Source organism: Nicotiana attenuata, unplaced genomic scaffold (assembly GCF_001879085.1).
Source record: "Nicotiana attenuata strain UT unplaced genomic scaffold, NIATTr2, whole genome shotgun sequence".
Lineage (NCBI taxonomy): Eukaryota > Viridiplantae > Streptophyta > Magnoliopsida > Solanales > Solanaceae > Nicotiana > Nicotiana attenuata.
The window spans coordinates 323866-334235 of NW_017671157.1; the positions used below are offsets into that span (position 1 = coordinate 323866).

Genomic DNA, 10370 nt, shown 5'->3' on the forward strand with positions numbered 1-10370 from the left:
GAATTTTTTTTTTTAATAAAATAAGTTTCAAAATGTTATTTGGTTATACATTAAAATAATTTGTTGAAGATGAGTTTGAAGTTTAAAAAAGTAATTTTTACCACATTTTATTTACTACTTTTTCAAGTAGATAATCTTTTTCTCCCACAAAAATTCAACATTTTTAAGTGAAATATAAATATATATATATAACTTAGTCGATTTTTTTTTTTCCAGTTTATTTTCAATTTGATTGAAATAAATTTGTAACAAAATAGTGCAGGTCACATGGAACGTGTAAGACATGCTGAATCTGTTGATACTAGTTTGCACTAATTAATAAGATTGTTTTTTTATTTTTTATACTCTAGTAAATATTGCACTCGATTTTCAACCCTTATTCAGATTTTCACGGCCTGTTCTTTATTGTCCCTACCAGTAAGTTAAGATCTAACTTAACACATTGTTCAGATTTATAAAACAAGGAAATATTTACAATTCCAAAACCAGAACACAGAGACATACAAAACTAATAGCAAAAGTAGAAAAATGATACTTAAAGCCATTTGTTTTCTAATCACCCTTGCCTCCTTTCCTTTAATTCTTGAATTGCATTGAACAACTTCCTTCGACTTCCAACCGCAGAAATTCCCATTTCTTTGAGATCATTAAATGTAAGCAATGGCAGAGTTTCATTATCCACTTCATGCTTTTCAAACAATAAACCATACTTCTTAAATCCAACCTCTTCAAGCCATTTCTTAACACTATTTACATTGCTATTATAGCCTTTTGTTTTATCAATGACCACTTCTTGTTTTGACCCTTTTCTTGGCTTCTTGCTTAAGGAACCAACTTTTGTACTCTTCTTTTGCCTTTTCATGACCCTAGACTTCTTACATTTGGTTCCAAGACATAATATTGCATTCTTAATATTGTCACAACTAGCCAAATCAGAAACTGATTTTGACATTTGTTGAGGCAGCGCTAGAACATGACTATTCTCTGAATCTTTACATTGTTGGAATTGAGTTTTCCATCTCTGATTACCAAAATTTCTCTTATTTATATTGGAAATGCCACATGCAGCAGGGATATCGCCAACTTCACCCAGTCTAACATTTCGTCTCCTATGCCTCTTACACTTCATGCTGAGTACAAGCAAATTCTAAAAAATTTAGTCAAAATTTTACCTTCCCAAAAATAGCAGAGGGACATTATATTTTTAAACTGGTTTTCATGCAAAGACTAACTTATCAAGTTATTCTTAGTAAAGTTTAAGCTGATGTATGAGAGTTACTGAGTAGATAAAACAAGTGGCATTGTGTTAGCACAGATTTTGGACATGTGGAAAGGTGAAAACCCTAGATAAAGAATTGCATGAATACTTTACAAGGTGATAAACAGACAAGTGGATTCTTTAAGCTGATATAATTTATGTAAGTGATTAAACCAGAGATATTGCTTTGAAAGATTTCAGACATGTGGCAAGGTTTAAAATCTTAGTTTTAGCATTACATGCGGTACTTTCAAGGTGGGTGTTGCCTAGGTGGAGGACATATTGCGGAAATCGAGCTGAGATGGTTCGGGCATGTGCAGGGAAGAAAGACATAAATGTTTTGGTCAGGAGGTGTGAGAGGTTGATCATGGCAGATCTAAGGAAAGGTAGTGATAGGCCAAAGAAGTATTGGGGGTGAGGTGATTAGGCAGGACATATTATTGTTCCAACTTACCGAGGACATGAACCTCGATAGGAAAGGGTGGAGATCGAGAATTAGAGTGGAAAGTTGACAGGTAATCGTTAGTGTCCCTTCATCTTACCCGTAGTATTAGTACTATTTGTGTATTTTTCTTATTTTTGGTGTAACGATCCGACCGGTCGTTTCGAGAATTATAGCCCCGTTCCCCTGTTTATTACTTGTACTTTATAGCTGTTATGTGACTTGCTTCGCCCCTGCTACAAGGAATACATAATACGTCTCAAAAGTACATAAAGAAGTAGAATGGTGATTTCGAGGTCTGCGAAAGAAACAACATGTATATCTTGAAGTCTCCAACAGCTCGACACCACTCTAATAACCAACACGAACGAGGATTACCCAACTGGTTGATCAATTATCTATAGTGATTAACCATATTAGCACGATGCAAATTAGAACAATTTAGGTAGTTGCTCAATCGAGAGTCTAGACGTCATTATATGCGTAGTTTTGACATTTCTTGTTTTATAAGAGAAAGTTCAGGTAGATGCTTCCTCTTGGGGTTATTAACTTTTATGGTTCGGTGGGTGGTTTTTCCTAAAAAGAAATTAAATTAAATAAGTAAATTTTTAAATATTAGAACCAAACTAAATTAATTAAGTTTATATTTTTAAAATATAAGACATACACTACTAAATACATATTCTGACGACTATATTTTAGTATAACACTATCAAATCAATTACTCCTTCAAAAACCTATTATTTACCAAGATTTCTATCCAGAGTATATTTTCAAAGAATAGAAAATAACAAACATGATCCCTTATGTTTGAGGGTAGTTTCTAAATTATCCCCTAAATATACCCTTGGATAGTTTTGATCCTTTAAATTTGTTGAAATTGAGCATTTTGGTCCCCTCAAATATTTAACATACTTTGACGGTTAGATTTAGCGAAAAATTGTAAGAAAAAGAATTTGACCAAAAAAAGCTAGAAAAATCTTGTCAAATCACAAGCAATACTAAAAATAACATCATATATTAGACCTAAACTAAAAATAATATAGAAACTTACAACTCAAATAGCTGAGTCAAACATTAGATATAGACCAAAATAGTAAAAACTGCAAAAATTTGACATCTCCAAATGTGAGTTACCAATAGACCTTTTTTTTTTTTTGCGGTTCTCGTTAAATGCGACAATCAGAGTTTGATCAATATTTTACAAAGATCAAAAGTGCTCATTTTTAGCAAATTTAAAGGATTAAAACTGCTCGAGAGTATAGTTAAGGACTATTTTAAATGTACCGGTATGTTTGAGGGATCAATTTTATCATTTTCTCGGTATAAGGCGCTTCCTTCTTCGTAACTCTTTATTAATAATAGAAAAGTCCTAATTTGTTTCTTCCTCTTCTTTGTCGTCTTTAAAACTCAGTACTCCCCTATTCCGAATCCCGAAAATCATTTGCAGCATCTCCAAACTCCACTACACTTCTCCAATCCGTTACTTTGATTAGCTTCTGTTCTCTTGCAAATCCAAAAACGATCATGGATTTCTGGCAAAAGGCTCGAAGTTTCGCTGAAGAAGCAGCAAAGCGAACCACAGAATTCACAAAAGAAGCCGCTAATCGTTCTCAGGAGCTTACCATTGGTTCCTCCAAGCTCTCCGACGTCGTCCTAGAAGCTTCCAAACGATCTAAGGAATTTGCTGTCGAGGCATCCAAGCGATCCAAAGAAATCGCCGTCGAGGCTTCCAAACGATCCAAGGAAATAGCCGTCGAAGCTACCAAACGCGCCGATGTTATCGTTTCCGAAGCTTCTAAACGCGCCGATCAGATCAAAGTTGACGCTCTCAAACGCGCTGAACAGATCAAGTTTCAAATTCCTTCCGCTGCGCTTTCTCACATTGTTGACTCGTCGTCGGCTGCTCCTCAAACGGCGTCGTCTGCCCCTACGCTTGCCGATCTCGAGCAATTTGGAGTTACTGATGATTTGAGAGAGTTCGTTAAGGGGATTACCATTAATACCTTTCAGGATTTCCCACTTGAAGGTAATTTGTTGTACATTTCTGAATAAGAGGTGAAAATGTTGTACTTCTTGAACTGGAAAAAGTATATTATTTCAATTTCGGAGTTCACTTAGATTGCTGAATGAAGGAAAACTAACAGAAAATCGGATCGCTGAGTTCTCTATGCTAAATGTACAAGAGAAATTCGCAGTATTGAAGATATTACTTTAGCTATGTCACAATTTTAATTTAATAATTCTGACAGGAGGAAAATGCGAAGAAGTATCCCTATTAGTGGAACTATAACTCTGGATATATAAAAAAAATTATGGCAGAAGAAGTAAATAGAAGGAACTACTAGAAGCTTTAGAGATAGACTTCTAGAGAAACTAGGTGCTGTTTAGTTATGCAGGGTTTTAGAGTGACGAGAACATGTTCAAATTGTTTTTGAACCTCTACGTTCATTGTCGTTAATCATCTCTTCATTTTATGTATTTGAGATTACTACATTTATTATTCTTCACATGCAACAATGACAGGGTGTATAGAGCCAAACCAAGTATTTTTTGGGAACGATTTTATTAATATTTCCCTCCTAGCTTAAGGACAAACTTATAATCAGATCTTTGGGGTAACATTTGAAGAATGCTGAGAGTTACGGCAGATACTGTTTAAATTTTAGAAGTGGTAGTACGTTTTAGCATTAACCTTGAAATCCATTAGATTGGTTCATCTATAACCTAACCGCGCAAATTAGATCTACAATAGATGAACGACTGAGGTTCAGTTCAACAAATTGCATGCCATTCTTACATTTTCTTAACATTCAAATGGTTCAGTCAACCAATTACCAAAGCAATGCACTTAATCAAACTCATCTGTCTTGGTGATGAGATATATAAATGTCATTGTGTTTGTTTCTGGATAAAGCACCCTGCAAAAATTGCAAATGGAACATGTCAAGTCCACGGAGAAGTATTCCCTCCTTTATCTCTAGCCCAGAGTCTTGAAGAGGATAACTGTTGTCTCAGATGATGCGACATGATGATTTTTGTTCTGCGAGGGTCTAATTCTATTAGCAGTATGCATCAGGTTGGACCTTGCCCACCACCTTACAAGGATATATGCCTGAAAGTATAAACATTTCAAGGCATGGGCTATTGGACACTGTTGGTTGCACTTCTTATATGAGCTTCAAGATTAGAATGTTATAGGGAGGATTTAGATAAATCATGAAGTGTTAGTTAAAGAAAAAGTGTATTAGAAGCAACTATTTCCTAGTCTCATTTCTGGAATTCTAACAGCAAACACCTACATCTGTGCAAACAAACAAAAAAAAAAATTAAAAAAATCCATATCCTTTGGAGATCTCCATCTCTTGCAATAATTTCTGGAGCATGTCATTTTTAGTTTTTGGCAGCATACTTGTTAAAGATTGTGATTTCCCTCATTTATCATCCTCAATATCCATTTCACTCCATTTGTACCCGTTTAATTCCCATTCAGGAAGCTATCATGAGGATATTATCATAAATAGACTTGTTTTACGCAACCGTCAACCCACCCCAATCCTCCTCCTTTATCTAGGATTGGGATTGTCTATGTTAGCAAGCTTTCACATGCAGCGTTATTTCCATTATTTATCATAAAAATTGTGATTCCCTTTACATTTTATAATGATTTTTCTATGCTTAATCACATGTTCCTTGTTTATTTCTTTTGAGTCACCTATTCTCAAAAGAAACTAGCTTAACTGAAGTATGGCTTGGATGTGCAGATGATTCGGTGATCTCTGATATTCCTACAGTGTCAAATGTTCGGCAGGATCTTACAGAATTTCAAGAAAAACACGCAAAACTTGTTCTTCAATCTGTCAAGGTATGACATTTAAAAAAAAAAAAGAGCGCATGACTTCTGGGGTTATTCACCCTCTAAGGGTTGGCTGATCAATAGACTAAGTCTCAATTCCCAAACTAGCTTGGAGTCAGTGACATTAAAATGCCTCATTTCATAAAATACAGATCGGAGCATATTAGTGAATTTAATATAAAGATAATTACAGTAGTTTTAAGTTGGCCATCGACCTATTGTATCCCCTCTCATTTATTTGTACTTGATACTGATTTTTCTTTGCGGAACTCGCATAGAATTACCTGCTCAGATTCATTATTTAGAAAGAAAATCAGTCTTATGCTTAATTAAGCCTAAATCTCAAGGGTCTCAATATGTGTTGCTTTATTTTGTGTTTGAGTTTAGAAGGTCCACTGGCTGTCCTGGTTAGCTTCTCTTGTAAGTTCATGGTACATCACAATTTTTGTTGAGTTTTTGTCTTTCAGAAGATGTTTACACCGACATATTGAATAGTTTGTAATCTCCTATTCTACTTTTTGCTAATGCACCAAATCTTTTTGATTTGAGGTCTATGAAAAGGGAAAATGCTGTTCAGAATGGTGCAATTTTTGTCTGATAAAAGTGTGCCTTTTTTAAAAAATTGCCATTGTTAGTAAGAGCATTACATGTGGTGTTTTTGCAGGAAATCTCAAAGCTAAGGTATGAGTTATGCCCGCGCATAATGAGGGAGCGGAAGTTCTGGAGAATCTACTTTATTCTAGTTAACAGTCATGTGGCCCCGTAAGTACTTCACTAGAGATCTTTCGTTTTATTTTATATGGTGATCTCTTACGCAAACTGACCTAATTCTATCTGTACTTTTGGAGTACATCGTGATGTTATGCAGAAACATGCTGGCTTTATAATTGGGTAAAGGTTCAGTATAAAAGAGCTGAATTAATTTAGTCAGGATTAATTGGTGAATGTTTTGACAGTTTATTAAGAATGGAATGTAGCCTCTCTGAGGCTTCCGAAAGTGGGAAATGAACTGCTAAGTGATGATTACAGACTGCAGTACTGTCAATCTCATTTCTGATGCTGTGGAAGTGCATGTGCTGAGCTGAATTGTCTTTCTTTCTTCTTCTGCTTCTTCTTCTTCTTTTTTTTTTTTTGTTTTTTTTATAAGGCAAGTGAAATGTCATTAGAAAGGCATCAAGAAAGGTTAACCAACTAAAAAGGGGAAAGATTCACCCAACTAAAAAGGTTAACCAAACATTTAGCTTCCAGGTAGGTTCTAGAAGTTGAATTACCATCGAAACATCTGGGGGGTTTTCAATCCAGACACACCAAAAATACAGGCAGGCACCATTTGTCAGATGTGCTTGATGGCTTTTTGTCAACTCTCCTAGGACCCCGTGCTTCATAAACCCCTCTGACTGAATTAGGCATTCCAATTCAGTCTAAAAATGGTTAAGAACGTGTTCCAGGTGTCTGTTGCTACTGGGCAGTGAATGTAAGTGGGGGTAGACTCTGAACTTGTGTGCCACATATGGCATATATTGGCTAGTTGGAAACGAGCTGAGTTGTCTTTCTTAAACCCGTTTCTTCTCATTTTCCTTATTTCATTGATAAGAAGGAAATTTGCAAGAAAAAGAGAGTAGAATCATAGAGAGCGTGATTGTCTCAGTGATAATAAATAGTACTAAGGATGTGAGTGTGAAAATAAAGCTTCTTACAGTGGCGGATCCACATTGACAATGGTGGGTGCTTAAGCACCCATTATCTTTGACCATGTGTAGTAAATTTGCGTAGGCAATTATAAAAATATGTATATAAATAATGAGTGAGCACCCACAATTAAACTCATTTTTTCTCTTTGTTTTGGAATTTTTATCGATCGGCACCCATGACTTTAAAATCCTGAATTCCGCCACGGGCTTCTTAGTTCCTTGGTAAATCTGAAGGTGTATCTCATCAAAATATATTCACTGCTTTACACCACCAGAAGCCATAATATTATTACATCCCACGAATTCTATTGATTGTTCTGGACATGCAGGAATGTCTTCTTGAAAAATCATTTCCTTGAGCTTAAGCCACAAGTAAAGATTTGTTAAAGCCCAATCTAGCACATTTAACTGGTTTTCCTCTGATTAATTTCAATATCTAAAATGAGATAATCATTCAATGTTAATGAGAAGTAGATATCTCATAAGACAAGAGTTAAGACAACCTTGACCAAAAACCTTAAAGAATAGGCTACTGCAAGAGCAATTAAAACAGAATAACTAGTTTCTTTCTAAAAAATAATAAATGAATGTACTGGACTTTGATGCATGTGGTTGTTCTCACACGAGATAATCTTTCAGAATATGAGGATGGTATTATGCAATAGATGCCATTTATGTGAGGCTGATACAATTTGTGAACCAGCTATTCATTCACTGCGACATGGCCTCACAACTGTCTCAGTTCTTTGTCAGTACATTTTAGTGTGTATTATATGCCCATAACAGTAAAGAATTGAATGCTGTGCTGGAACAACAAAGAATCTGGTAAGGAGTGAAGCAAGATGTGGGACATTTGTTGTCGAAAGAGAGGGTCAGAGGGTTTCTGAAAGCAAAGCTGAGAATATTCTCAGATTAAAGTACATATTATTTACCTTTTGGCTTTTTGTGTAAATGAATAAAGTCAATGATGTAAAAAGGATAACGAACTTTCTTAGTCTCCTATCATGAAAGCAACTGAGTTTTAGTGATCAGATGTATACACTACACACTATTTTACGTGCCTTTTCACTCAATATATATTAGCACTTTCTAATAGATAATAATACTAATTCATGAGTATAGGGTTAATTCCTTTATGTGGTAACAAATTGGTGGTGCCCCTTCGCATCAATGAAGACCGTGTAGAGGCTTTAAACTAACAGGGAGATTTGCCTCCTAAATAAAAAGGCCACAAAGTAAGGCATTTTTATTACAGCTAATAGAGGCATATAGCTGCTTTCCTGGGGAAGGTTTGGTTTAGGGTACATGGTAAAATAAGCAGAGTGTTTGTTCACTATGCCGAAATATGATTAACCTTCATTTTCTTCTCCGTTCAAGTATGCATTTCTTGGATTTGGCCCATAGATAGTAGTTAGAGCTTTACTAATTTAGGCTACATCTGAATTAGGTATGAAAAGAAATACATGGAAGAGGCCGAAATAAAATCTGTTGAAAAGGCACAAGTGGAGAGTGAAAAGCAGGTTTCATCAGCTGGAACAACTTCTAAACCAGTGGTTGAGGCAACACCCCAGACAAATAAAAAGGCAGCCTCATCAACGTCAGACCAGGATTTGGATATTTTTCTCCTTGGAGAAGACAGCGATGATGGGCCAGGTACTCTATTTACACTTCAACATATTCTCCAACTGGTTGAACAACAGATTGCTCTTTGCTTATAGTTCTGTAGTCAATCTTTCTATCTTTGCTCTTTGCATGTCCCTCTCTTGTAACAACAAGGAAAGCAAAAGTAAACGAATAAGAAGCAAGATTAGTCTGAACATACCAGCTTCAATCCTTTGTAGTATATTGGCTAGGTGTCGTTTTCCTTTTTTCTACATATCGTTATTGGATTGATAAAAACTGTTATCACAATTTGATTCCATAATAACAGTGGTAATTGTATATCCTACCTTTATAATAATAATGATAGAATAAACAAAAAAAGTAAGAACTGTTATAAATGTTCTCTGTCTTTCATTAAATTTTGGTTTGCACACAGTTAGTGTGTCCACTCCACTCAAAATTGTGGCCTTAATCTGTTGCCATCTAGAATAAATAAGATAATTCTAGAAGACAATAATTTTGATGCAGTTATCTATTGTTGTCTTAGATCTGCAATTACTATCTCTGCTTGAAATCTTTCACTTTTGGCCTTCAAATAGCATTTAGGATAAGTAGTACTTTATGCATACATGTATCACAAAGATCTGCAAGACAATTTCAGAAAACCTTATCAAAAGAATAAAACTTAAACATTTCCTTCTGTTCACAAATGTTAGTGTTCATCTTTCCTGTCAAGTATGGCTTTTTTTCATAAAATAATGTTGACCACTATAAATTATATCAAGCATCCACATAGCATTTGTAATGACATGGGGCATCTCCATTTTTATTAGTGGAGGCTTAAAATATCCACACTGATAACCACCAAAAACTTGTCTTAGTTTCAGTGTTGTAGAAGTAATAAGTTGCTTAACAAGCTGATAGGCTTTTCAAGCTTTATGAGTTCCATTATAACATTTTACATTTTATATTTCATGTCCATTCCTTTGTTTGTTTTCAAGATTGAAATATGTCGTTCCTTTTAGATTTTCTTGTTGCTGTTGAAGAATCTGACCTTTAAGCAAATGTATTACACATTCTGAATGATCAGGTTGCAGCACATTGACTATCTGTTTCATTTTTCAGATGATGGGGATGATGCCTTCGATGATGATTTTGACAAGATATAGATTGGTGAGCCTCGTTCTGTTTTAAAAAAAAAAACTTTGCCAGTGACTTATTTGCATCTCTCCTTCACTTAACTTAAGATAAGCATAAGTCACTAACTTTGACATGTTTGAATCAAACACAAGAAATTGCTGTGTGAACTATGTGATGCAAGTATTGCTGCACTTTCTAATGGGAGCTAACTTTCAGTATGTTAAACGTATATCATAAAGCGGACAATTTGTATAGTGGATAATCAATTTATGCGTGTTCGTATGTTAGTTGAGTAAAAGTTCGGGGGGGGGGGGGGTAAAAAATTCGGTACTTCCGTACTAGTGTATTGTCTGTCGCACTACGTCGTACTCGTACGACTAC

General features: G+C 35.2%; 1 protein-coding gene across 1 annotated transcript in view; it reads left to right on the forward strand.

Annotated features, from left to right (window-relative positions):
• Positions 1-3066: 3066 nt before the first annotated feature.
• Positions 3067-10370, forward strand: part of LOC109206323 — an 8020-nt gene continuing 716 nt past the window's right edge. The window contains exons 1-5 of the mRNA XM_019369143.1: positions 3067-3729; positions 5465-5565; positions 6221-6318; positions 8695-8900; positions 9975-10022. Of these exons, the coding sequence (XP_019224688.1) occupies positions 3228-3729; positions 5465-5565; positions 6221-6318; positions 8695-8900; positions 9975-10018 (951 nt within the window). The 5' untranslated portion in view covers positions 3067-3227 and the 3' untranslated portion in view covers positions 10019-10022. The remainder of the gene's footprint in view (positions 3730-5464; positions 5566-6220; positions 6319-8694; positions 8901-9974; positions 10023-10370) is intronic.